General features: G+C 36.3%; 1 protein-coding gene and 1 long non-coding RNA gene across 2 annotated transcripts in view; one reads left to right on the forward strand and one right to left on the reverse strand.

Annotated features, from left to right (window-relative positions):
- LOC112541523 (uncharacterized) overlaps positions 1–23,580 on the forward strand; it is a 39,813-nt gene that overhangs the window by 1,191 nt on the left and 15,042 nt on the right. The window lies entirely within an intron of this gene.
- Positions 925–22,972, reverse strand: LOC103057515 (desmocollin-1-like). The gene is made up of 17 exons (XM_088130902.1): positions 22,850–22,972; positions 21,219–21,303; positions 19,989–20,191; positions 18,102–18,227; positions 13,773–13,928; positions 12,302–12,446; positions 8,431–8,594; positions 7,818–7,952; positions 6,780–6,965; positions 6,208–6,467; positions 5,939–6,078; positions 4,988–5,197; positions 4,619–4,891; positions 2,817–2,944; positions 1,980–2,228; positions 1,013–1,199; positions 925–968 (listed from the first exon to the last, which is right to left on the reverse strand). Exons 1-17 carry the CDS (start codon positions 22,970–22,972, stop codon positions 925–927), a joined length of 2,814 nt encoding a protein of 937 aa, XP_087987028.1.

The following is a 23,580-nucleotide window of genomic DNA, read 5'->3' on the forward strand; positions in this document are numbered from 1 at the left end:
AAGCACATGCCTTCTCTCACAGTTCATTAAAATATAAATTAGTATTTAGGTTGATAATATTGTATTGCTTATTTCTGAATATCAAGCTTCAATTCTGGCCTTGGTGTATTACAGATAAGTAAGATGCTGAGTTTTATGCTAATTTAGGTTAAAATCGATGCCAATAGCCAAAGATTTGTTTTTCAATATATTAAGAAATGTACATTTTTCTATATGTATTGAATATATTAATTGTTCTTAAAGCATAGTGATATTTGTCGAAGTAGTACATTAAATATGAATAAGATCTTAAAGATATTTGTTAGAATGATAGATAGAAGTTTTTAAACCTTATCCTATGGGATAGGGTAAACTTTCTCAAAATAAATGGAATTCACAGGATATATTATATTTTGCATGGGATTAATACACAGGCACACACACACAGGAGACATTTTTTAAAACTCAGTACATTGTTCCATAAATTTCTATGGGGTTGTTCAATTCTGAAGATATCCTTGAAAATGTTGCAGTTGTAAGTTAAAGAGGAGGATTTGGATTTTGTAAATCCTGAATTACATTCTTTTTCTACACTTTGCATACCACTGTTTACCCCAAAAGGGAATAGTAGGATGGGTATGGAAACCCTTGTATTTTAGATTTTTTTAAAAAAATATTCCAATTATAAGCACAGATTGAACAAAATAGTTATTTAAGGATGTAAAAATAAACATATAAATTTATAATTTAATTATTCATGCAAGTCTATTTTTATAACAGATTTCAAGTCCTTAATAATTTAAACCATTTTTTTGTACTCTGTTTAAAATAATTCCAAAAATTTCCAAAATCTCCAACAAATAATGAATGTATGGACACAACTGTGGGGAAGACTTTCTGTTCAAATCCTTATACAATTAATTAGAGCTTCTCAAGAGCATTCATTCACTTCAGTGGAATTTGCACAGGAAAATTTCCCAGTGAATTGGGCCAATGATTAATCAGGAATAGATTAAACACAATCACTTCTTTACAAAGGCTTCAGCTAATGTTCGGAATGGAGGCTCTGGCTGATTCAGAAAACTCAGTTCTTCTTCTCCTGACTCCCCTGTACAGGAACTTAAAGAACCAGTTGGTGAGTCTTGTCCCTCATAACTATATGGGTGTAAATACTCTTTAACCAGGTTATGTTCTTCATCTTCTCCACAAAGAAATACCATCTAGACAAGGAACAACAAAAATATCACCATTTTTTAAAATGTATGTATGATACAAAAATAAGTTGTCTTCTAATTGTCTGTTATATCTCTGAACATGAAGTCATCTGTATTGTTCATACTATATTTCACAAATATAATAAAATGGATTTTTAAAAACAAAATCAAATCTCTTTTTTGAAAGAATATATTGTTTGTTTATTTATTGGAGAGAATAAAACTATAATTGTCATTTACTGGGAGTTGAAGTCCACATATCTTAAAGTTGCCAGGGTTGAGAAACACTTTTCTAGGTGTATTGTCTTCAGCTGTCAGATTCCCTATAGCTGTGGGAATTGATATAAATGTTTGTGTCTGTGTGTGCTACCAGAATGGGGAAAGATAGATTAAGATTTTCTTGGCAGTTGCCCCAAAAATCTGGAAACTCCTGCTGAGGGAATTTCATCATGCCTATAGCCTCTTGCTTGATTAGCTGTTCATATTGTTTTAGATGTTTTTTACATAAATGGTATAATATTTTTGTTATTTGTAAAATACATTGCCACCCAGTTTGGATTGTTTTTAAGAACTATGATACTAAGTACTACCTAAAAATTTTATTGTGAGCCGCCCAGAGTCACCCGTGGGGGAGATGGGCGGCATACAAGCCGAATAAATAAATAAATAAGTAAATAAATAAATAAATAATACAAGATGTTCTGCCCATATGTATAATACTCAAAACTAGAAAATTATATGCTATTAGAAATCAAAACTAGAAAATTATATGCTATTAGAACTTACTTCAGTTAAGCGAGGGTTAGTGAAATTCTGCCATTCTGAACAGAAATCTCTGTACGAATTCCTTAAAGAAGGCTCACAGTCTTGTAAAGATTGTGCCACATGGTTCATTTTTTGTCCCTTGACTAATTCTGATGTGGAATGCCCTCCTCCTTTTCCTGCTTCCAAATCTTCTTGCTTTTCAGTTTTTCCTTCATCTGTGTGCATCCCTACAGCTTCATTCACTGTTGTCATGGGAAATATATTTAGATTCTGGAATGTGAAGAATAATAACAATAGAATTTCTGGGAAACACATTTTGGAAAAAAGATTCCTGAACAGTCAGAGCCCAGATCTAAATGTATATTCCAGTGTGCATACTAGCTAAATAATAATCCACTTGCCCCCAAAACTGTCATCCATTTCCTCCCATTTCTAGCCATTGCCTACACTCAGGATTCATGTGGGTTTTATAGCCCAGGGCACATAACAGCCAGTGGGTTCAACCTGCAACCAGCATGTAGTGTTGCAGTTAGCTTATTACTCACGTCATCTGAAACTTCAAGGCCCCAAGGGGTATCTACCTTTTCTGGATTCAGCCAGAGCAGTTTTTTATGGATGGTTTACACTTCAAAACATTATTTAACTATAAAATGATGATGGTAGATAATATGCTTCCATGTACAAAAAATATTATTTAGCTTTAAGCATATGGACACATCAGAATCCCCATTTTATTGATAAAAATGGCAAATTATTTTGCTTTCTAAAACAATGAGCCAGCATCTTTTACTCTTTGTCATAATATATACCAAATAAATCTGTTACATTTGCTACTGTGTAGAGCAAAATATGACTTACTGTAGGTTCTTCACCTGGTGCCTCGGTGTTTGATTTTGTTAAATTCTGAAAAGTTAAATCATCAGATGCTTCCTGAGGCTTACGAAATTTTCTATGGAGCCAAAGACCATAGGGTGCACCAAAGCCTACTGCAAGAAAGTAATACATAAAACAAGACATGGTTTATTTATGTGTTTTAAATATATATATGAAGAACAGTTTATTTAATAATGAAAGTTAGAGTTTAATTTTATAAAAACAGGAAGCGTAGGTAAGAGAGAAACAGAGAAAAAAGCTTTAAAGAAAGAATATTGCTTAGGTACAATGGCTAAACAGGTAGTCCTCAGGTTACAACAGCAATTGGGACCAGGAACTCTGTTGCTAAACAACGCAGTTGTAAAAGCATGATGTCACGTGACATGTTGCTTAGCAATGGCTATTCTGGCAGTCCCAGTTGCTGTCATTAAACAAGGACCATGCGGGTCATTAAGTGGGGACCTCACATGATCATGACTTCCGACTTTCTGCTGGCTTTTCCATTCACTTTGCTTGTGGGAAGCCAACAGGGAATGTCAGAAATCCTGATCACATGACTGCAGCTCACTGTGATGTCATAATCACAAGCTGGGACCAAGCACCTAGATCCCAATCCTGTGACTGCAGGGTCACTGCGATGGCCAGAACTCCAAGTATCCATCATAAGTACCCCTCATTCAGTGCCATCATAACTTTGAACAGTCACTGAACAAATGGTCATAACCCAAGGACTACCTGTAGTGCAAAATCCTCTATTTTGAATGTAGACCAATTAAGTTTTTTTATTTTATTTTAATAACTCAATAGCCCTGATACAGAACTTTATTTCCCACAAACAGCAAACATGATAGGAAACCTGTATCTGGGGTGCTGAAGACTGAATTGTAAAATTCAGACCCACGAGTTGTCTGAAAATATATACACAGGCACACAATTCTGGTCAAGAAAACCAGACAACACCTCTTCAGTATCCTAGACAAAGGTTTTCCTCCTCTGTGTGAAATGAAATTTTATTGATGGTGAGGGCTGACTGTGGTCTAACGTCTAACCCTCTTTTATAGCACTATATGGAGCTTATAAAATAGAAAAGGCTATCTTTTGGGGGGAGGAATTATTGGCAATTTTTTCAGGGAGAGTACTTTTTTGGGGGGGGAATTTAAATTTAATACTCAAAACTGAAACTACATTTTCCCTTTCCTTAAAAATAAGCAAAGAAGATCCAGTTTGGATCCATTCATTGTGGTCCTGGTACTCATGAAGGTTTGTAATTTGCATTGCCAAATATTTGAGAAAGTGGATTTTCTGGGGTGGTGGGGAGGAGGGAGATGGGCCACAAAAATGTATAATGGGACTAGAGTGGGAAAAAAGCAGATAACCCCAGCTTTCCCCTACATGAGGATCTAGGATTTCCTCTTTAGCTACATTTTTAAAATATATTCAACTACTCTTCACTTAGCAACCAAGTTCTGTTCCAACAACCATGTTGTTAAGCTAAATGGTCACTAAGTGAACATGTGACTAAGACAGACACTGTGAAGATCACTGGTTGCTACCATTTCATTTAAAGTTCTCATACAGCTGTGCATTACTATCACTCTGGCTTTTGTTGTTAGGAGCACAAACCTTGGTCAGAAACACAGGCATTGGTCGGAAAATGAATTTTTTATTACCATTTATTACTGTCATATTTAAATATGGTCGCTAACTGAGGTAGTTGGTAAACAAGGAGAGATGTAGTTTGGTCTTTCATAGTTCATGTTGCTTCTTCAAGACACACATATACTTACACAGCATTACTAATGATCCCATGACCATTGCAGGAATACTCCAGGCACCTAAAGCAGATGCTACAACTGGACTACGCTCTACCTGAGTGTCTAAAGCAGAATAACCCAATGAGGTGTTTGTCTTGGATTCAGAGCAGTCACTTGGAATTGCACAGTTGCAATAGTGAACTATTATTTCACTTTTTCTGCTGTTACCCCCATTGTATATTCTGAGAGGAATATAATAGTAGCCATAGTCTATATCTTCAACTGAAGAAAGCAGTACTGATGCATCTACAAAAGAAATAATTCAAATTCACAAATTACACTTTATATGATAGTTACATTAGTCACAATTTCTTTTGTAGATATTGAAAACCAAAAACATACCATCATTTGGTGTTAACTTCCATTTTGAGTTCATTGGATTCTCTATTTCAAAACGAAAAGGTATAGTGGAGGAAGGTAGATCAATGTCTGTGGCTTTTATACAGATTGGTTTTTTGTCGTTACACATGACATAGTGTTTACTAGTAGTCACTGGATAATTGTTCTCAATCATCAGTTTTATCACAATTGTCCCAGTTCCTGTTTTACTACCTAGGAAATTGAAATGCTTAATTTTAATACAGTAATGAATGTAACTTGGCAAAATCATATAAAATTACAAAGATTTTATTTTTCTCTCACATCAGTGAAGGATAACTCTAAAACAACTTGCTGGTTTCACATATTGTGCTAATCCATAATATTGTTTGGTTTTGGCTTAGCACAAGAAATGAATCCTGCCATTGTAGTTTGTTAAACTGCAGAATTATGCATTACTAACAGCATGAATTACTGCAAAGTATATTTGCTGCCCAAATTCTCAGAGGAAAAGTGAGATAAGTATCTAATAAATGCAAAGGTAAGTTTTGAATAACAATCAATGCATGGTTTTCTACATGGTAGATGGGGTTCTGTAGAGACTGTAGGGTGGACAAGGATCTGTTCTGCTGATCCTTGGGTAGATTTAATAATAGAATTCAGTTTGTACATCTAAAAAGATGATTTTTAAAGAAAAATGTCAAATAATCATCCCAAATAAATATTGTAAAACAATTCAAAGGAGATTGATTTAAAAAGAGATATACAATTAATGGATTTCAAATATTAGAGTTGCATGCTTAGGGCTACAGGTCAGAGTTGCAAAAATTTTGGTGACCGTTAGATTATAATAAAAGATAGAAAACACTTGAATTCAATGCAGTCATCAATAGCTGATCATATTTTTGCAGCCCAGATCTGGTAGCTTTATGCATGCAGCATAAAGTACCAACATTTCCCGCATTTGATACTCACTTTGATCAGTTGCAGATACTGTTACATTGCACTGACTGTATTCTATATTTTGTGAATCTCTTTCTAAAATGTCAGTAGTTCTGATATTTCCTATTTGATCAATGGTGATCCAACTGCATGGGTCATTTATTATTCTGTAACTGTTAAGAATAAATATTTTAGGAAGGCTTCGTACCTCAAATTTATTCCAATAATGTAAGTCAGTTATAATTGCTTTCTGATGTTATGTACAATCTGTAAACAAACTAACCAATATAATCATTTTGTACCTTAAATGTTCATTATTTCCAGTTTCTGGATCCTTTGCTTGGTAATTACCAATCACTGTGCCAACCAACACGTGTTCCTTTATGTATATAATATATTCACACGATTCAAATACAGGTCCTTCATCCTGGTCCTTAATTCTGACCACAATACTGGCCACACTTGTTAAAAGAGTTCTTGAGTTTGGAGGTGGAACATAAGGTACTTCATTGTTTATAATAATTTCTAATCTTCTCTCATGGCTTTTCTCATAGTCCAATCCCTGGGGGGAGATAATTTCTATTCAAATCAATATACTACCACTAAGACACTTCACTATTATGATTTTAAGATATTGATGAAAATACAATGCTTATTAATATTTTAAAATTTCATTTGAGTTTTCTCTCCCTCCTCTGCCCCAAATCATTTTCATGAGAAAAAACATTCATAAAAAGAAACATTTTAAAAATACACATCTTTAGAAACTTGTGAAAAATATATTTCAACAATAGTTATTCACAGCTTAAAACTGAGTAAAATTAGCTTCATTTTTAAAATTATTACAGTAACTCTTTTTACTATCCACAGTTACCTTTAAAACACTTAAACACCCAATATTCTGCTGTTGATCCACTATAACAGAAAAACTATTGTCTTCGTTTCCTTTAGTAATAGTGAATGTACCCATCCATGAAGATGTTCTGGGTTCATCTTTGTCTTCAACAGGAATGCATAATACTTCTGCATGTTCTATGTTTTCATATATCTCCACTACATACTGAAACGCACAATTTTCAAATGTTAGTTTATGAACAGTTCTCATGCCAGGCAAGATTCACCTAATAATCATGTCATCCAGCCCAGATTTATCTTGCTTGCTAACCAATTGCTCAGACCCTTTGCTACTTTTTTCTAAAAAAGCAAGGTACAGCATTTGCTCTCCAGTCATTTGGCAGTTTATCCATCTTCAAGTATTTCCCAAAGATAATAACTAAACTTTAGACATTAACAAGTTCCTTCAGTAGTATCAGACAGGATTCATCTCACCCTGAAAACTCTTTCAAAGTTAACAGGTATTTTCTGCCTATCTCAAACTATAATCCTTCCCCTTTAACCCCCTTTTTCATTCATTGCCTTCTTGTTGGAGAAGACTAAGTCAAATACAAGTTGAATAATTCTACTTCTTTGTTACCTTCTAGGATGTTGTAGTGTTACTGAGCAGCTTCTTTTTATCTTGTTTTTTTTAAAAAAAACACATTAATTTGTTAAACATCCTTAATACTTTTTTGTTCTCCAACTTCAGCTCATTCAGAACTTTAGCCTTCCTGATACTATCCCTGTTATTCTGTGGGTGGATTCTGATCCAATAGCAGGATAAATTTTAATCCTTCCAACTCCATGGCATCCCCAAAATCTGCTCTGGAAGGTTGGAAACATCTTCTGGAGCAGATCTGGGACATGAATGATGAAATATGGAGAAGCAGTGTAATGGAAGCCCCAGAGTGTAAATAGAATTGCCCAAATCATTTTTCTTCAATTTAACATTCACTGTATTAACACTATAAAAATGATCATTAAGAGATAATAAACATTATAAAATCCTCAATAGGTTTTACTATGATAGACTTACCATAGTTTGTGCTATTTGAGGGAGGTTATCATTTACATCTCCAATCTCAATATGTACTTCTGCTGTAGTCCACAAACCAAAGACTTCACCTCCCATGTCTCTTGCTTCTATCTGTAGTGTATATGTTGATTCAGTCTGAAGAACATTAGAAACAATATATAGACATAATTTTCCTGGCCTGATTAAAAATATTGTAATTTTTAAAAGCAAAATCAAAGATCATGGGATTATTCACTTCGTTAAGTATTTATAGAATATTGCCATCTCATCCAAAGATTACTCTGCAAAAAAAATAGCTTGGCATTGTTTAATGCATAGATGCTCAGAGCAGTATATTTGCTTCTTTTCCCCCACAATCCCACATCACAGCCTCATATCTTATGAAATAGGTCAGACTGAGACACTGTTCCAAAGTTACCCACTAGATTATTTGAACTTGGCCTCTGCATACCCACAATGTCTATATAATTCTTGATTACCAAAACAAATTTTGACTTCAGCTATATTGCAGCTACTGTAACTAAGACCAATCTATTTATTTTACCCTTTGTTAGCTTTACACTGTTGCTCTTATGATTTCACAGTTTTGGTATAGAACTAAATGGAAAATTACCTCTCTGTCCAGGTGTAATGCTGTGGTAATACAGCCTGAATCTGGGTCTATAACAAATTCCTGAAGTTTCTGATGATTCTGGGATATAATTCTGTATTTCACTTTGCTGTGTGGTGTATTGGGCTCGTCTTTGTCTGTCACAGTCACTTGTCCAACTAATGTCCCTGCATATAGAAGGCATCAACTTTAGGGTTTTATAATACTCAGATCTTCCTCCTTTAGACAGAAAGCTATGTTGCAATTATTCAAATATCAAAGTGAATTGCATCATTTTTTCCCATCTAATATCACTTTAAAGAAGAGCCAGTCTGGTGTGGTGGTTAAGGTATTGGTCTAGAAACCAGGAGACTGTGAGTTCTAGTCCTGCCTTACACACAAAGTCAGCTGGGTGACCCTGGGCCAATCACTCTCCCTCAGCCTTAGGAAGCAGGCAAGGGCAAACCACTTCCAAAAAACCTTGCCAAGAAAACTGCAGGGAATTGTCCAGGCAGTCATCAGGAGTCCAAAACTGACTTGAAGGCACCAAAAAAAAAAAAATCACTTTATTGTCCTGTATTTCTCTCTGTTGCAAATATCTGTTTAAATTGGGGATTTTTTGAAAAAGACAGTTGCAAATCTGGGAACAGAAAACTAATAGAATGAAATTTAACAGAAGAATATAAAGTCATGCATCTAGATAAGACAAATAAAAGAAACATGTACAGAATGGGGGAAGTCTGGCTCAAGAAAGCACATGAGAAAAGGATTTGCTGTACTAGTGGATCACAAGCTCAATATTTCCCAACAGCTGCAAAGAAGGCCAACAACATCTTGAAGAGTATCAAGAGGAGCATACAGTCCAAATCACAGGAAGTAATTATCCCACTCTGCCTTTGTAAGATCTTACTTGGAGTACTGCATTTAGTTCTGCACACCCCAGTTTAAAAAGACATTGATAAAACTGGAGCAGAGAAGAGCTACCAAGATGGTAAAAGAACTGGAAACCAAGTCTTATGAGGAACAGTGAAAAGACCTAGGTTTGTTTAGCTTGCAGAAGAGAAGGGGACATGATAGGGACATGATAGCCATCTTCAAATATCTGAAGGGTAGTCACATTGTAGAGGGTTCAGATTATTCTCACTTGCTCCAGAGGGTAAGACTAGAACTAATGGAACGAAAATTCAAGGATGTAGATATAGATTAGACATTAGGAAGAACTACTTGACAGTAAAAGCTGTCAGTAGAACAAGTTACTGCATGATGTGGTTTCTTTCCCTTCACTGGAGGTTTTCAAACAGGCTGCGTAGTCATACATTGGGGATTGTGTAATGAATCCTGCAATGTGCAGGCACAATGTGCAAGCGGTTGGACTTGATGACCTCTTGGGTCCCTTCCAACTCTCTGATTCTCTGATGGGTAGCGAGGTCAGTAGCTCTAGGCCAGTCTGTTGATGATCATGGCATACCGAAGATTGCAACTTCACAGTGTAAATGATAAAGAGCATGAATTAACAAATGAAATTTAAAAAGAAAGTAAATACTTGTTATACTTTGTTAAATTCAGAAACCAAGAAAAGTGGAAAGAATTCAATAAATCTGAATGAACAGAGCCTTACCTTGAAGAGTGGGGTTGATAACGCCTGCAGAGGAGTAAACATAAGAGTTTAATTATGAGTGAAAAAGCTAAAATGTCTGGCAGAAAGTATGAATTGGTGACATCAAAATTGCTGTGGATGCATATGAAAGTATACTATGGTTCTCTTCAGATCATATAAATCTTAAGAAAGAAGGAATTCATAAGATGGTGATGTTCCTGTGATTGCTGATAATAGAAAAAACAGGAACAAGTTTGGGAAACATTGTGCAACATTCTAAACGTGATTTAGAAGAAAAGGATGACCTAAATGGATAGTTGGGAACAAGACAGAGTACAAAAAAGTGAAAGTCTTCTGATCATATAAAGAGAACAAAAAAATCAAATCACAAAAATATATGAAAGAAGAGTAATTAGGGTCAACAGGAAGAAAAAGACAGAAATATGTAATTGGATGAAGTTGGTGAGAATCTCAAAAAAAGGTGAGACATTTAAAAGTATAAAAGACAACAGTGCCTGGATCTGCAGATACAATTTGTAAGCAAATACAATTTGTAAGAACAGAAAGGTATGCATAGTGAATGATGTTGTATCACCTAATTTTAGCTAATTTCATTTTCTTATCTTAAACTTTACCTTACCTTTCTTACCTTAAAACTTACTATTTCTTACCTTTACTTTGCATAACATCAAAAGGGAATAGTGTAATTGTGTATTTTTGGATCTCTGATTTTCCATTGCAAATATAATATGGATTATAATGTTAATGTTAAAGAATGAATGGATAAGTGTCACACATTTCAGTTATGTGTATTTGAACACATCTTCCAAATTCAGAAATAGGCTCTGAATTAAAGCAGAAAAAAATGTATTGAATTTAATCTTTCTAACCTCTGAATTTTTTCTACCTTAACAAGTTAGAACTTTTGGTTGCCCTGAAACTCATCTGATATCAACTGATATAACAATATTTCTGATATGTATATAAGTGTAATTGCACTGAGGAATCCAGAGTTAGGAATTAACAATTCCAACAAACACTTTATTTAGAAATTAGTAGCAGCAGCAGCAGCAGCAGCAGTATTATTTAGATATCAAAAGAATATGTGCTTGGAGTGTAAATGGAATCTGCTGACTTCCAGATGGGATAATTCAAAACATGTTCCCCAAGGCAGAATAGACAGATCTGAACTTGTTCCATTCCATGTAGTTCTAGTCTCAATCTATTTCTCTGCAGCTCTTCTGCACTATAAAAAGCAGTTCTGCAGCAGCTGCCTGTGTAAAAACGTGCACCTCTTGTTATTCACACATGATATAATGAAGGAAGAAATAGATTCAGTTTAGTGGCAAACAGGTCTGGCCTCACATCAGATTGATTCTTGCAGTCATACTTCACTAGGTCTCCTCAATGACATCCTCACAGACTTCTCATCTTCAGCAGCTGTGTTAGCATACTTGGCCTAATCATTTACTTGTGTTTTATTATTATTATTTTTTTGCCTCATTTTTCTCTGCCCAGAGCCCATTAGGATTTAGGTAAGCTATAAATATTATCCAATTTTAGCACATTATATTCTGCCCCAAACAACAACATTAAGAGTACTTTCTTAAACAAATAACATTTTACAGGGGCGTAGCTTGAAACTCCCTACACATATCTCTGTGAAGTGTGGTATGTAGATTCCTCCCTAAAGCTCTGATGTTCTTGCACGTCTCTGTTAATAATCTGCTAAGAAGAAAGCTGAAAAAGTGTAGGTGTGCACTCACATATGTATAAGTCACACAATCACGATAATCAAAACAGCCAATATGTGCAAAGACTTCACCATTTCCAAATACACTTACATACATGAACTATTTGACATATTATTAAATGTACCCATCTCCTGCTATCATTATATTTTCTTATTAAAATGTTTTGAACTTGCATTTCTCAATAACAAAATCTACACTCACCTTTAAGTAACTGATGAAACAATTTCACACAAAACATATCAAAATAGATACAAGTAGTCCTCATTTAGCGCCTGTCTTGTAGAGCAACCATTCACAGTTACAACAGTGATGAAAAAATAACTTTGCAACCAATCCTCACATTTATGACCTCCTCAGGTCTGTAAAGCTGAAATAAGATCATAAGCACCGTTGCAGTTCCACTTAGCAAGCACTTTGCTTAATGACCAAGTTGCCAGTCCCAATTGTGGTTGCTAAACGAGGACTACCTGTACTCCAAATCTGTGAGCCATTTCAATTAGCCTGTTATAATGTATTACAAAGATTGATTTAAAAGTTCAATTACCAATTCTACTGTTTTCAAGTACATGAAAAGTATAAATATTATACTCAAACTCTGGAGCATTATCATTATCATCTTCTATTTTGATGATATGTACAAGTGGGATCTCTGGGGTATATCCATCCGACGTCATTGCATAGCAAATAAGCTGCAGAAAAGGCAGTAGAAGAAACATTTACTCCCCTGTAGCAGATGAAATGTTTCTGATAAATCAGGATACAATTATTTAATCCAGGTACCCATGCAGAATTTGCTTTGATGAATAGGCTGTTAACTATATTTCTATGTGCATAGGATGAATCCTCCTGCAGTAGTAATCTCCCTTCCTTACAGCAAGGCATGGTACTAAGTCCCAGGTATGAGGGTACCCAAGAGAATATCTAGAGATCATACAAGTATCAGACATAAAGATGGGCTACAGATAAAGTAGACTAAGGGCATAAGGGAAAGGAAGTTAATTTAATATAAAATGGCATAAGAAACCATAGACATAGACATGTCTCTTTTGAGACATAGGAGAGTTGGTGGACGGAAGAATCAGCAGAAGATATCAAGTATATTCACTGCCTCGTGTTGACCAAATATTATTATTATTATTAATAATATTAATAGGAACTGCTGAAAAAAATCAATATAATAAAGGGACCCATTTAATGGCCCAGGAAAGGAGAAAGATGCAAAGGTCATAGAAAGGATGTCTGTGTGTAAGTCCAGAGACTTGATGGAAGAAGACTGATAAGACAATGGCTAAAGTAATATAAGCCCAGAGAAAAAGAGATAAAGGGAAGAGATAAGAAAAATGAAAATTCAAGTGAGATCAGAGAAAGAAATATAAGGTTTACCTGCAACCCATTATTATAGCCATAAGATTGTTGGTGGACCTTGATAGCCTCTCACTAACATGTTCCCCATGTCCGTGTATCTGTAAACTCTCTATTTTTCACTGGCATGATTGGGGGGTTTCTGAAGGAAACCAAAGTCACCAAAATACTCTTTTAGACTATTTGGCATACGTAGACTAGAATGGTTTTGTGCCATCAGCTGCCAATAAATCAGATCTCACTCCATATCTATTTGTATGCCCAGGAACCTTTGTGACTGCTTGACTAACAAGTGAATGCCTCTGATACAAAAGGTTCTTACAACCAAATTGTTCTCATTGTATATGTATTCTTTTTGGGTATAAACACAACAGGGCTCCAAAAATTGCCCTCAAATAATAATTTTTCATGTGACAGGAGGTAAATATTATTAAATAGATGGGGAATAATTATATTAACTCAATTAATTTCAAAATAGTCATGTCTGTTTATGGTTCTGATTCTTAAATATAAATTCAAAGAATATTGACAGTACAAAGTCATGTATCAAAGTCATGTGTCTGTTCTTCTGAAACCTATGCAGTGTATACAAAGTTATATCAGTATTTGTGTAGTGTGTGTATATGTCTATGTCTGTATTTAGAATCACATACCTGAAATTCTGGGTATTCTTCCCGATCTATTGGGCAAGTAACAAAGAGATTTCCAGTTTCTTGCTCAATGTAAAAGTAATTCAGTGGTGGTTTGTCAACACCAGGACCAGTTATGAAATACCTAATATCGTACTTTAGTGCCATATCAGAAGACAGCTGTGTGAATATAAACACATATGAAATTAAAATAATTGACAAATATAATTCTTTCCTTCTTGCCTACCTAATTCAGTTCAACAGAACTGAACTAATTCAGAATTCATTAAGAATCTTTTGAACAGCAAAGGATTGTTGCAAAGGGATTCTTTCCAGATCGTTAGGGTCACAATATGCTTCAGTGTGCAGTAGGCACTATATGGGGTGTAATGGTTGTAACCTGCTTGCCATGTGGGTAAGTATTAATTGTACTAGACCAAACCCATATTCAATTAAAGATCTGTAATTCAGGATGCAACTGGACTATCTCAGTCTCAAAAATGTTCAGCAGTGGAAAGGCCATTATGGCCTATCAGTCAATTCCAATGAGAAACAGTCATTTAAAAATTTAAGGGGAAGTTTGTAATTGTTAGAGTCTTATATGGAGTCTTATCAGATATTACTGCATGTATGTTAATAGACTTAGTGCATACTGCATTTCTAAATGGACTTAATAGCAATTACATAGTTTTCATTTCTGAAATTAAATATAATACATTTCACATATCTACTTTGTTGTAACTACTGTACAGACTTTTTTAGATGACAGCAAAGGAAACATTATCCTCAATCCTGTGCTCTTGAAACAATGTCAATATTATGCATATGTAGTTTTGCAAGTGATGTGCCTCAGTGGAGCACTTCGCCTCATGGAGGTAGATTGCCCTGCTCCAGCACTGCAAAGGATTTTGCAGAGGCACATTGTTCCACCTTAAACAAGAGTCTTCCATTGCTCTAGAAAAATATTTAAGGGTTGGTAGCAAGCTTATCCCCTTCATGGATCACTGCCTTGTCGTGGCGAAGGGGCTTGCGTAACTCAGTGAAGCCATGAGCTATACCGTGCGGGGCCACCCAAGACGGACAGGTCATGACAGAGAGTTCTGACAAAATGTGGTCCACTGGAGAAGGAAATGGCAACCCACTCCAGTATCCTTGCCAAGAAAACCCCATGGACAATGTTAAAAGGCTAAAAGATATGATGCCGGAAGATGAGCCCCTCAGGTCGGAAGGTGTCCAATATGCTACTGGGGAAGAGCGGAGGGCAATTCCAAGTAGCTCCAGAAAGAGTGAAGCGGCTGGGCCAAAGCCGAAAGGACGTTCAGCTGTGGATGTATCTGGAAGCGAAAAGAAGGTCCGATGCTGTAAAGAACAATATTGTATAGGTACCTGGAATGTAAGATCTATGAACCAAGGCAAGCTGGATGTGGTCAAACAGGAGATGACAAGATTGAACATCGACATCTTGGGAATCAGCGAACTGAAATGGACGGGAATGGGTGAATTTAATTCAGGTGACCATTATATCTACTACTGTGGGCAAGAAACCCTTAGAAGAAATGGAGTTGCACTCATAGTCAAAAAGAGAGTGGGAAAGGCAGTAATGGGGTACAACCTCAAAAACGACAGAATGATCTCAGTGCGTATCCAAGGCAAACCATTCAACATCACAGTAATCCAAGTCTATGCCCCAACCACTGATGCCGAAGAAGCTGAAGTTGACCGGTTCTATGAAGACCTACAACACCTTCTAGAACTAGCACCAAAAAAAGATGTCCTTTTCATCATAGGGGATTGGAATGCTAAAGTAGGAAGTCAAGGAGTAATCGGAATAACAGGCAAGTTTGGCCTTGGAGCACAAAATGAAGCAGGGCAAAGGCTAATAGAGTTCTGTCAAGAGAACAAGCTAGTCATAGCAAACACTCTTTTCCAACAACACAAGAGACGACTCTACACATGGACATCACCAGATGGTCAATACCGAAACCAGATTGATTATATACTTTGCAGCCAAAGATGGAGAAGCTCTATACAGACAGCAAAAACAAGACCAGGAGCTGACTGTGGCTCAGATCATGAGCTTCTTACTGCAAAATTTAGGCTTAAATTGAAGAATGTAGGGAAAACCACTAGACCACTCAGGTATGACTTAGATCATATTCCTTGTGAGTACACAGTGAAGGTGATGAATAGATTTAGAGGACTAGATTTGGTAGACAGAGTGCCTGAAGAACTATGGACGGAGGTCTGTAACATTGTACAGGAGGCAGCAACTAAAACTATCCCAAGGAAAAAGAAATGCAAGAAAGCAAAATGGCTGTCTGATGAGGCATTACAAATAGCTGTGGAAAGAAGGAATGTGAAAAGCAAGGGTGAAAGGGAAAGATATAAGCAACTGAATGCAGATTTCCAGAGAATAGCAAGGAGAGATAAGAAGGCCTTCTTAAATGAACAGTGCAAAGAAATTGAGGAAAACAATAGAATGGGGAAGACTAGAGATCTCTTCAAGAAAATTGGAGATATCAAAGGAACGTTTAGTGCAAAGATGGGCATGATAAAGGACAAAAAAGGCAGGGACCTAACAGAAGCAGAAGAGATTAAGAAGAGGTGGCAAGAATACACAGAAGAACTATACAAGAAAGATCTTAATGTCCCTGATGTCCATGCTGGTGTGGCCACTGACCTTGAGCCAGACATCCTAGAGAGTGAAGTCAAGTGGGCCTTAGGAAGCATTGCTAACAACAAAGCTAGTGGAGATGACAGTATTCCAGCTGAGTTATTTAAAATACTAAAAGATGATGCTACTAAAGTGCTGCACTCAATATGCCAGCAAGTTTGGAAAACACAACAGTGGCCACGGGATTGGAAAAGGTCAGTTTACGTTCCAATTCCAAAGAAGGGCAATGCCAAAGAATGCTCAAACTATCGCACAATTGCACTCATTTCACATGCTAGCAAGGTTATGCTCAAAATCCTACAAGCTAGGCTTCAGCAGTACGTGAACCGAGAACTACCGGATGTACAAGCTGGGTTTCGAAGAGGCAAAGGAACTAGAGATCAAATTGCCAACATTCGCTGGATCATGGAGAAAGCACGAGAGTTCCAGAAAAACATCTACTTCTGCTTCATTGACTATGCAAAAGCCTTTGACTGTGTGGATCACAACAAACTGTGGCAAATTCTTAAAGAGATGGGGGTACCAGACCATCTCACCTGTCTCCTGAGAAATCTGTATGCGGGCCAAGAAGCAACAGTTAGAACCAGTCACGGAACAACCGATTGGTTCAAAATAGGGAAAGGAGTACGACAAGGCTGAGAAATGCCAGGCTGGAGGAATCGCAAGAATCGCAATCATGAGAAATGCCAGGCTGGAAGAATCGCAAGCCGGAATTAAGATTGCAGGGAGAATCATCAATAACCTCAGATATGCAGACGATACCACCCTAATGGCAGAAAGTGAAGAAGAACTAAAGGGCCTCTTGATGAGGGTGAAGGAGGAGAGTGCAAAAGCTGGCTTGAAACTCAACATTAAAAAAACTAAGATCATGGCATCTGGACCCATTAATTCCTGGAAAATAGAAGGGGTAGAAATGGAAGCAATAACAGACTTCATTTATTTGGGCTCCAAGATCACCGCAGACGGAGACTGCAGCCATGAAATTAAAAGACGCTTGCTCCTTGGGAGGAAAGCTATGGCAAACCTAGATAGCATATTAAAAAGCAGAGATGTCACCTTGCCGACAAAGATCCGCATAGTCAAAGCTATGGTTTTTCCAGTAGTAATGTATGGCTGTGAGAGCTGGACCATAAAGAAGGCTGAGCGCCGAAGAATTGATGCCTTTGAACTGTGGTGCTGGAGAAGACTCTTAAGAGTCCCCTGGACTGCTAGGAGGTCAAACCAGTCAATCTTAAAGGAAATCAACCCTGATTGCTCATTGGAAGGACTGATAATGAAGCTCAAGCTCAGATACTTTGGTCACCTAATGCGAAGAGAGGAGTCTTTGGAAAAGACCCTGATGCTGGGAAAGATTGAAGGCAAAAGGAGAAGAGGACGGCAGAGGATGAGATGGTTAGATAGCATCACTGAAGCAATGAGCATAAAACTGAGCAAACTCAGGGAGGCAGTGAAGGACAGGAAGGCCTGGCGCAATATGGTTCATGGGGTCACGAAGAGTCGGACACGACTTAACGACTGAACAACAACAACAAAGCAAGCTTATATGGGAAAATTGATGGAGAAAAGCCTATATTATGAGAGGAAGTCTATTTCTATGACAACATTTCATTCATTAGCAGGTGTAATCTAGATGTGGAGATAATGTGAAATGTCAAATGAAGATTCCATTAAAAACATGCCTGTTGAATTTGCATTGGAAAAGGCCCTAGTGAGTTTTCCATTATAGTAGTTGGGACTGGAGCCCATCTTCGTTTTGTTCGTCCCAGAACAGTTGTTCGGACATGTCTTCTCTTAGTTTTTGAGGTCTGTAAGAGAGAAAAGAGAGATACTTAAATATCCATAGCAATCATGCTTTTGTTTTTAGTTACATCGTCTAATCTCTGTTATTCCAAACACTGTAACAGGTAATATTAACTCCTAACATGATTGTAGTGTGGGGAAAAAATGTTATTCTTCTGCTTTTTTAAATGATTTTAATACTTTACACCTCACACTATGCAATTAACTTGTTGGTTCTCTGTTTCACAACTATTACTTGGATTGTTAAAACATTAATGCCGCTGATTAAGTTTATTTGATATTCCATTTTTATTTCATGGGAATGTTTAGCCATAAATTGGGGAAAATGCTAACAGTACATTTTCATCTTCTGATTTTTATACCAACATCATGTAACCAATTGTATAAAATTAAATAGTAATGCTAAAAGGTGCAATATAAACATAAAAATAAAACATATATACATATGCCTAATATTCTTGAGGAGTTAGCAGTATTATACAATGCACAGAAAACAAGTAAGAAATAGTAAGCAATAGAAAATGAGATAAGAAAAAAGAAAAGGAAATATAAAATCTAATTTACCTTACACCTTGGCTACAATGAGCTTAATTATCTGCCCCTTACCACTATTATTATTATTATTATTATTATTATTATTATTATTATTAGATTTTTATCCCACCATTTTTGTATATACTGTATATAACTCAAGATGGCAAACATACCTAATATTCCTGCCTCCTGTTTTCCCTGTGAGATGGGCTGGGCTGAGAGAGACTGACTGGCCCAAAGTCATCCAGGGCCAGTCCTAGAACTCTTTCATGCCTAAGGCAGGCCTAGAACTCACAGTCTTCTGGTTCCTAGGCCAGCACCTTAACCACATTATTGTGCCTCACATAGAAGCCCACATATACTGGCATGGCTAAATTACCAGGTTTTGATGGTGTTAATGGGGAATTTAATAATAATACTGTACCAAACTTGTTTATGTATATGGATAGATATTTAAATTGAATCAGTTGCTCATATATCATGGAGTTCAGAGTTAATCTACCATTAAGTATAAGCCACTTGGACTGTTCCTATCATGCATCTGTGCATTTCTTACTAAATGATCATGTTCTGAATTTTCCATAAAAGAGATCAAATGTTATGCTACAGCAATTATTGCTAGAAGTTGCTGAATCTAAGCAATCCAGTTATGATTACTTTCTGTTATGAACAGGGGTTTTTATATTGGATGCTTTGTGTTTTTGGTCTATTGCACACACACACACACACACACACTCATAATTAAATAATTTGTACCAACACTGTTCTGCATACTTTGTTCTCCTTGCAAACTATCCTTGTTTTCACCATGATTATAAACTGTTTCATACATTGCCTTTTGTTCTTTAAACTTCTCACCTCTCCATTTTTGAACATCTCATTAACTCCACCCAACCACATATTTTGCCTTCAACCCATTCATTCTTCCTTCTTATATTTGTTATGCAATTCAATCCTCATTCATTCTCTCTACATCACTAAGCCAGCCAAACATACTTTTTTCTTACTGGTCATTCATGTTTATTCATCCCCTATTCATTCTTGAGCATATGTCTTTTTCTTTTACCAACACATACTTAACTATCTGATTCTCACTGTATTAAATTTACTTTTATTTCCTCTCAAATAAAGTAAAATGAATGGTGAGATTTGTGTGACAGTATGTGATAGAGTCAAGAATGAAAGGAATACCCTGTTGTAATTACAGAATACATTGTTATAATTATATCTACCTTTGGGGGGTATGTTAGCAAGCTAACATATATCCGCCTTTGCTCATGTTCATGAATGCTTTTAAAAAATATAGTGATGATGCTTTCATGAGAAGTCAAAGAAATAGCATTTTTGGTATACAGTGAACCATCTTCCAGAATTATAAAATTGGGATTGTTTATGCCAATAATTCCAGTATCATTAAGACAGTGTTTCACATTTACTGTAAGAAAAAAAGAAGTTCAAAAACCAACTGAAAAGAGAAAAGACATCATTGAAACAGGTAATGTCTTAAACAAGGATGCTCAAACCAGTAATGAGTGCCTAACAATTCAATCCCAATTCTATTAGAAGTTTGCCTAGAAAGAAAAAGATTCATTTCTGCTAGATCGCTTTCCAAGAGAGAGAAAGAATATCTTCCTGGGTAACTTCCAGTCCATACATAAATCCATAGATGTATCCTTCCCATGGCAGAATTCCGTCTGATAGTATACCACTTTCAGAACTGCTGGATCCCAAGATGCTCCAGAATTGAAGTACTAAATTATAACAGATGCCAGCTGGTGTTTCTAAATTCTTTTTATTTTAATGAGAGGCAAAATTAGAACATCTACCAATAAATGTAACCGCCTCAAATACGTATTAATAATAGATCTTCTATTATTATCTCTATCTTCTATCTCCATGTTGTTTTCTGCTCATTCAGAATTGCTCTTGTTGGCTTTTTAAGCTGTATTTCAGGATTCTGCTTTTCCTGGATTTTAGTAATTTCTGATATTTACTTATTTATCAGTTAACTCCTTTTTCTCTGAGGATTCAAGAAGGCTGATAGGGCTTACCCCTTATTTTATCCTTAAAAGAGTTGTAAGATAGAGAATAACCCAAAATCACCCAATGAGTATATCTGAGGAGGATTTAAACCCTGACCCTCCCACTCTAACAACTACATTGCTTGGCCCAATTGTACAATTTATTTAATTTTTTTAGAGAATATAACTCTTAAAGCCTAAATAATTTAAAGTAAATAATACATAAATAAAACCAGCTTATATTAGTCAGAGGAGTCAGAACTCTTCTAGCCACCACTTACAATGATGACGTTGTTAGCCTATAGCAAGCTTCTCTTCCTGTAATAGACTTTTGGAAAACTCAAATTCAAATTCCAGTGTCTACAAGCAACTTTGCTTAAAATTAATTGAACGTAAATATTACATACATGCCAAAGCACAGGAGGGGGGTTGTTATCTCACCTCTGCCAATAAACATCCCCATCTCCAGTTTATGAGGCACATTAAAAGACACTTTGCTGCAAGCTTCACAAAATAAGGCTGACATCTAAAAGGAGAAAAAGAAACAATACAAAAAGGCTTTAAAGAGTTATACTAAAACACACCTCTTCTAATACCAAAGTTTTATTTATTAACTTACAATATATTTATTTATTTATCGTATTTATATAGCCACCCATCTGACATAAAGTGACTCTGGGCAGTGTACAACAATTAAAAAGAATAAATACATAAAAAACAATTACAAGTAAGAAACTATCAAAACCCTCAGAACAGGACGGGATAATATTAATATGGGAGCCATCGCAAGATCTCCCCAGTCCCCTGGGACCCCCAGGCCTGATCACATGGCCAGGCACACAACATCAAGCTGTGCAATAGCCCTCCTAGCCACAACTGCCATTTAACTGAAAAGACAATAACTTTCTCCAAATAATTTGGTTTAAGAGTGGCCTTAGATCAGTATTTCTCAACCTTGGCAACTTGAAGATGTGTGGACTTCAACTTCCAGAATTCACCAGCCAGCTTGCTGGCTGGGGAATTCTGGGAGTTGAAGTTCTCACATCTTCAAATTGCCAAGGTTGAGAAATACTGATCTAAGGTAACTTGCTGGCTGGGGAATTCTGGGAGTTGAAGTTCTCACATCTTCAAATTGCCAAGGCTGAGAAACACGGCCTTAGATTCACCGAGAATATGGTAATGGCATCAAGTTTTTGTTTGTTCATTTAATATTCCATTTTAAGAGGGTAATCTTGCATTGAGAGTTGCCTTCCTTTCAAATAATGTAATTTAAACACATGTTCCACAAATCATGTATAATTATCTTGCTAGGAAGGCAAAATCTGTTCAAAAGGTATAGACAGCTGGTTCTCAATCCTATAATCCTTTTTCAGCAAATGTGTTTGTTCTCCCAAATTAGAAAGATTTGCCAAAGATAAAAGGCATGATACAAAAGCAGAACATCCACTGATTTTGTTATTTCTCAAATATTTTCAAAAGACATAGTTTCATTTCCTTCTCTCTAAATACAATTCTAAATGTGTTCCTGTGCCTATGTGTGTGCGGAGGGGAGAGGAGGGGAGAACTTGTTGTATTTCTTTAGTCCAATCAGACTATGTTTGGATAGTATTTATTTATTTATTTATTTATTTATTTTATTTATTCAATTTATATGGCCACCCATCTCAAACAAGCCAATGTTTGCATGTTCAATTTATGTGTTTTGTTTTATGCATCACAGCAGGATAGAACAATTAAAAAAATAACGCATTGGCTAAAACCTCCATGATGTTTACATAAATACATAAGATAAACTGTAATTAAAATCACAATCAAATATAAAGGCTACCATAGGCAACATCGGAAAGTCAAGGGGAGGTATCCCAGAGAACTGGGGCATAGAAAAGCAGTATTTCCTGGCCTTTCACCTCCTGAAAATGGGGCACCACAAGGAGCTTCTCCAAGAATGAACACCTTGATTGTGTTGACTGTGGCTGGAAAAGACCAGAGCACCTAGGAGCCAAGCTGCAGAGGACTTTATAGTTTAAAACCAGTACTTTGAATTGCATCCAGAAAACCATTGGCAGGCCTACAGAAGTCTGCAGAATGGGTATGATATGTTCATGACAATGAGTGCCAGACATCTTGCGGGTGCTGCATTCTGCAGGAATCAGTATAGTTTCCACATAATCTTCAAAGGCACCTCCCCTTGACATTTTAACTTAAAATTTGGAAATTCCAGCCTAATCAAATCCATGTACCACCTTCTAGTGGGTTTTCAGTTTTTTCTCTGATGCACCTGTTCACTTGCTTATTAAGACTGCTGCCATAGGCATCTGCACAAAATGAGATCGTGTAAAATAATTACTTATATTACATAGTGACATCATGATGCAAATTCCACCCTTAACTTGCATCCTTATGGCTGATGCAAATATTTAAGTCACAATTTTTTCATCAGGACACACCTTTCATTATTTGCTGCCCATAAAAGCCCCTGGCTACTGCCGTACCAATGAGGCTAGTAGAGGAGCTTCTTCAAAAGCTATAGGCTTTAAAATGGAAAAAGGGGGAGATAACTTTCTTCTCTGTATTGTACCATCACCTGGGCATCAAGGAAGTAAGTAGATATGTAGGAGAGAAAAAGGAAGGAAAGCTGTAAATTGTTCTCCAATTTTAATTTTAGTTGTGCTTGCTTTTTGTGTCTATGGGTCTCATCTTTGAAACGAGCACATGCAAACCAGCAGGATTTGATTTCTAAGCCAAAGAACAAGAAATTCAGTGAATTCACTAAAGTAGTGATTCTCAAATTAATAGCCTTACA

Source organism: Python bivittatus, unplaced genomic scaffold (genome assembly GCF_059951505.1).
Source record: "Python bivittatus isolate LINGU-HERP-01145 unplaced genomic scaffold, Pbiv_v1 ctg000840_np1212, whole genome shotgun sequence".
In the NCBI taxonomy this organism is placed as follows: Eukaryota; Metazoa; Chordata; class Lepidosauria; order Squamata; family Pythonidae; genus Python; species Python bivittatus.

Excerpts from the sequence above, each read along its gene's own strand:
- LOC103057515 (XM_088130902.1), bottom strand. The coding sequence starts at position 22,972 with ATGTCAAGGGGAGGTGCCTTTGAAGATTATGTGGAAACTATACTGATT. Across the intron at positions 18,228-19,988 it reads TGCTAACATACCCCCCAAAG|ACCTCAAAAACTAAGAGAAG; the intron begins GTAGATATAATT and ends TCTCTCTTACAG. Across the intron at positions 2,945-4,618 it reads GGGATCATTAGTAATGCTGT|TAGGCTTTGGTGCACCCTAT; the intron begins GTAAGTATATGT and ends ACTTTCTTGCAG.